General features: G+C 33.0%; 1 protein-coding gene across 1 annotated transcript in view; it reads right to left on the minus strand.

The window, feature by feature from the left end:
- The window catches only part of LOC105620585 (probable G-protein coupled receptor B0563.6), a 17,365-nt gene extending 13,829 nt beyond the window's left edge, over positions 1-3,536 (minus strand). The window contains exon 1 of the mRNA XM_012202078.1: positions 2,501-3,536. Within this exon, the coding sequence (XP_012057468.1) occupies positions 2,501-3,536 (1,036 nt within the window). The remainder of the gene's footprint in view (positions 1-2,500) is intronic.
- Between the last annotated feature and the right edge of the window lie 2,099 nt (positions 3,537-5,635).

Genomic DNA, 5,635 nt, shown 5'->3' on the forward strand with positions numbered 1-5,635 from the left:
TAATATATATATATATATATATATATATATATATGTATATATATGTATATATATATATATATATATATTGTATATATTTAATTATTTTATAAAAATATTTAAATTATCTTATAAAATTATATGTTTTCTTGATAATTAGATCGTGAAATCAAAAGAAAATAATGCAATGAAATGAGAAAATGAGTTATGTTCAAGTATACCTGCAGTTTTCTTCGGAATATGAAAGAAATATTCTTCCATTTCTTAAAATAGTTGACGGATTGATTTGATGTACGATAACATATCGACAAAGAATCTGAGCTTTATTTAAGAGGTTCAGGACGGAATTTCATATAACATAAAATATTTGTGAAGTTTCGACATCTAGCAACGAGTATTTGGTGCTTTTTCCGGATTCAATATTCTAACAGGGCAAAAAGACCCTATTATGTCACATTTGGATCGTACAGATCCAAGATTTGTCGTACACAATATTCTGCACGATACTCTTTCTGCCTTTAACAGTATATTTATGATGAGACCGTATACGTATACGTACATAAAAAGAGAAATATTGGTTTTTTTAAATATTTTATTGCAAGTTTGTCGTATTATGAATGTAATGAAATTATTATACACTAAACATTTCTTTTTTTATTTTTTATATAAAACAAATGACGATTATTTCAATAACTTTTAGTATAATAAATAAATCGCGATTACATCCTGCTTCGATAATCTATTAACAAGAATTTTGAAATATATTATAAATCTGTACGAAAATGATATAATATGATATATGATGAAATAATGCATTGTTATAAAATACTGTAAAAGTACAGTTATGATAATAAGTTATAATTGACATTATATATTAATATACCGCTTTTAAAAGTATTTGCTATGCTTTCAACCACTCACATCTCGTAACAATTTCAGAGCAACATATAATATATGATGATGTAAAATGCAGATTAAACATGACGACGATGAAAATGCCGGTGACGTAAAGTAAACATATTTAATGTTCGTAAAATGTATAATTTGATCTGCGTAACAGTGTTTCCGCCTCAATTTCATATTTCACGCATGAGACATCGTAATATCGAGCACATCAATTATGAACCATATAATCTTTCTCCAGAGTGATGATTATATAATTTAGATGAAACTTTTTTCTTTTAATAGAAGATATCTTTTCTGAGAAATTTCTTGTTATTCTAGTAATACAAAATAAAATTTAATCTTACATTAATTTGCGATAAATCAAATTTTACAATAATTTTGGATCCATTTTTTATTATCTTGATAATTTTTAAATATTATTTTTAAATGTATACCAAATGTGTCAATTTTCAAATATATACCAATTAACGGAAAAACATTAATGATTTATCGTTCTGTGCGTGAAATAAATGAATTGGCACAGCAGTTACTTCTCTGACCGTAATTGCACTTATTAAAACTTTACACGATCCATTGAATTGTCATATTTTAGGCTTTTTTTCTTTCTTTCTCTTCTCTCTGTGATGTTCTCTTAGTCTTGAAGAACTTTTACGATAGGAGTGTTATATATTTTATCGTAAATATCGAGGTATGTTTTTCTTCTATTTATGGTGCTTCAGCAAACAAAATGTCTTATAGACAAATTCATGAAATTCACAGAAAATACTTCGTATAAGTTTTCGTGGCTTGAATTTGTATCGCTTTTCTGCTTTTGAATTGTACGGACTCAATTTCATTATCTTGAATTTTTATCATCGTAATTTTTCTGTTAGCTTATAACCTAATACTATTTAATACTGCATTATCGAATTTAATAACATTTTTTACGATATCTCTATACTTTTACAGATATATAATGTGGCAAATAATAGCGGTTATTGATTTTGCGTAAATTGCGTTAGCAGTCATTAAAGCTTTCACATGGAAATAATATTGTAAAGTGATATAAAAGAATTATATAATATCAATGATTATTTAGTTTCTCATTAAAAGTATTCCCATCTTTTTTATAGCTAACTTATATAAAAAACTTTATTGAAACTTGAGAATAATAGAAATGAAGCTAATTTAAAACATTATATGACATAAAATGAATGATAAATATACATATACATTGTTATATTATACCGTTATATTATATAAAATTTCTTGCACATTCATCATTGTTACAGTAGTAGAGGTCAGATATTTATTTGTTAAATTTCATTAGAATTTATTAATTAAATCTCAGCCCTCGCGATATAACAAATATATAACAAATATGACATATTATAATATACGATTTACGGCCACTGATAAGTACAAATTTATGATTTTATGATTCATTGAATCATAAAATTGATTATGTAAACGAAGAGGATATGCTTCTTAAGTATTTTTAATCGTTGAATATGAGTACTCATTTGCATATAAATCGAATTAGAAATAAAAGAAAAATTTTTAATTACACATCAGCTCCCAAACAACTACAATTAAGTATTTATTTGTAGTTTATTTTGATACATTTTGAACTCACCCAACATCACGTAGCACGTGTTGAAGAAACTCGGGCCCAGTATAACGCTAAGTAATCCTAAAATGCCCTGTGGCATCTCCGTGAAAAGGAATAACAGGAGCACCGCTAACAACATCATCGTAGTCCTGTCAGTCTGTCTTTCTTTATCATTGCCCTTTCTTCTCTTCTTAGGTTTCTCGCAGGCGTGCTCCTTGCCGTTGCCCATCTTGATTGCTATATTTTTCGTAGTAAGTTTTTTTCGCCTCTGTTTTGCCTCCAACAACACCTTGACTAGTTTAATACTCAACCCCGTTAATGCCACACATGGTATCAGTTTGATCACCACGCTATAGATCCAAACGTTGATGTCCTTGAGAACATTGCTCATTGGAGATTCAGTGAGTTTCACAAAATATAACGTGGTCTTAGTCATGCCTTCGAAAGACGCGACTGTGCTGTTGGTCATCTGCTGGAATTTTGTTAGATTGACGCTCATCCCCCGTTCATCCAGTATTTCCACTTGTGGTCTCACTTCGGTGTTGATATAAAGCGGTATGCAAAGAATTGGACAGGACACATAAGCGAAGGCGATCATTAGGGAGGTGCGCTTGTTACTACACCATTCGCGATTTCTCTGTGGATATGCTACTGCAATATACCTCCAGACTGCTAGAGTCACTGTCAGGCAAATTGAAATCGTATGACATACTTGTGTGAAGTTAGAATGGAATAGGACGAAGATGCTCCAACCGTAGGTGAAGGTATCTCTGCGGGGCCGTCGATAGAGATACATATGGATCGCGTAAGGAATGTACTCGATCATCACGAGTAAATCGGCCACGGCGAGACCGGTGAGTATCATGTTAGTAGGCGATTGCATCTCACGACGCGTTAGCACGGCGATATTGAGTACATTGGCAATTGAACCGAATATGCATACCAATAGACTAGCCCAGCCATGCACTTGAGCATACCAATTGTAGAAGGATTCCAAGCGCGCGCCGCACTCGTATCCTGTGGGTTCCGGCGCCGGCGTGAAGTTCTGGCTGAAATTCATCTTTGCGAAGTGAAGTGGTCCTGCGAAGGAGTAAAGTGCACTACCACTATGGAATCAATGAACCCTTCTTTCTCGTCTTTTAGAATTTCTATTCTCCTCGGATAAATCATTACCATCTATGACAATAATTTTCTTGATGTTTTTTTATTGAAAAACGTTTGCACAAATGGAGTAACATGAATCGGAGTTAATCATATGAAATTATATTAATAACTGACGATTATATATTGCGACGCTATTGATGACGACTTACACATATTAATAACGATGAAATTAAGATCACAATTAAGTATTTTAAAAGTTATTACTGTCAGATTAAGACATTTATTACGCACAGCTTACTTAGCAATGTTAATTACTACTGATTCTCAATGATTCCTATATTAGAGAACATTTATAAATTGATATTGGCATTTTATAGCAAACGGGAAAACGTTTTCGTCATTTCTGTGTCATTTCAGAGAGATATGATTGGGAAAATTGAATCACTCTGCCGCCTACATCACATCTTTGATTCACTTTAAAATTTCGGTTGACTAAGTTTGATCAGAAATTGTTCACTGATTTGATGCCGAGAGAATGTGATAATTTTTTTACATTCTTCGAACTGGAAATCACACAACTTTGAGACGATTTGTGCTTGTGCTGAAGGGAAGGATAAAGTTACCATGTGTTTGAAAATTCTCTCTCTCGATCTAACTCGAACGATCATAGTCGAATATGTTTTGGTTAAACTTTTACGCTATCAAAGAGCGTACAATGAAACGTTGAAATGTAATGGTAATAAAACTTTCGTTATTATCGTATGACAATTTGAGGTTTCCAAGCGAAGCGTCGAATACGAGTGCAGTCAGTTTGCCTCAACTATTATATTTCACTTTTTAGAATTATATTTCAGCACTTAAAAGATACAAATTGATACTATGCGCTAATAATGTCAAGTTTTTATATAACAAATGTCAAGATTATGTTTTGCAACAATAAAGTTAATAGACTTTTTAGCAGAGATTTATACTATTCAAATATTTAACATCAATACCAAGTAGTATTATTAATAGACACATAGAATTACAATTAGGGAGGGCGATGTTTAATTTATTTTCCTGGAAATTAGCCACACCACCCGCGTGGAGTCCAGCTTTCCATATTCGAGAAATCGCAACTTTTCGAGTCGAATCGAATTTTTGTGTTGTTTAGGATCACTATGACATGTGATACGAATTGCGGATGACACGTACGGCTGATGACACGTGTAAGAAGGACGCTTCAGTTATTAACCATGGTTGCCGCACCCTGGTGTAGTGCGAATGATCCTCGAGTGCCATAGAAACACTTTTCTACGCACAGCGTAATAACCGTTCGGGCACGAAACGAGCATTATCGTCAATCCGAACAAAGAGATGCACAAACATTTCGTTTTCAATTTCCCACTTCTCTTGCTGCATGTAGATCGAATTACCGCTCACACTTAACCGATCACTAAGCGAGCTCTTGACCGCGGAATCGCAGAATGAGCTTTCGCCACTGGCTAAAATTACTTTAAGCGCTAATTTGAGGTCGCTTTATATGTTATACCGCCTTATCTCTTTTTAATATCTTATTTTTTTTCTTTGTGATATTTATTACACTCGCACCATTGTTCCGTGACTTTTTTTTGCTTTGTTAGCAATTCTTTTGCAAACAACACAGCTGTTTTACATTAGATAAAAATTCGAGGAGCATCACACGCCCGCATATGTGATAAGTTGACGTCGACGTCGAATGAAGCGAAAAGGCGTCGCGACGCCTCGTACACTGGAATGGGGTAGCTTTTGCGCCTGCGTCTAGTTCTCCATTCTAGTCCCCTTCTATGTTTTCCTCCCTTTCATTCTGTTTCTTCTTCTTGTCTTTCTCTCTCTTTCTCCGTACTGTCCTTTCTCGTCTGTCAAAGCAGTTCCCTTGCTTCTTCGCGACGAAAGCGTTAGTTGAGTCCTCTTATAGGAATGATTTAGGAATTTTAGATGCGGCAATTTATAAACCAAATGGAAATTTAATCTTAATTCAAATTCTATAAGAGAAATTTATATGAGAAAGATTTATATTAGATTATTATTGTGATT

The sequence above is a fragment of the Atta cephalotes genome (genome assembly GCF_000143395.1).
Source record: "Atta cephalotes unplaced genomic scaffold scaffold00002, whole genome shotgun sequence".
In the NCBI taxonomy this organism is placed as follows: Eukaryota; Metazoa; Arthropoda; class Insecta; order Hymenoptera; family Formicidae; genus Atta; species Atta cephalotes.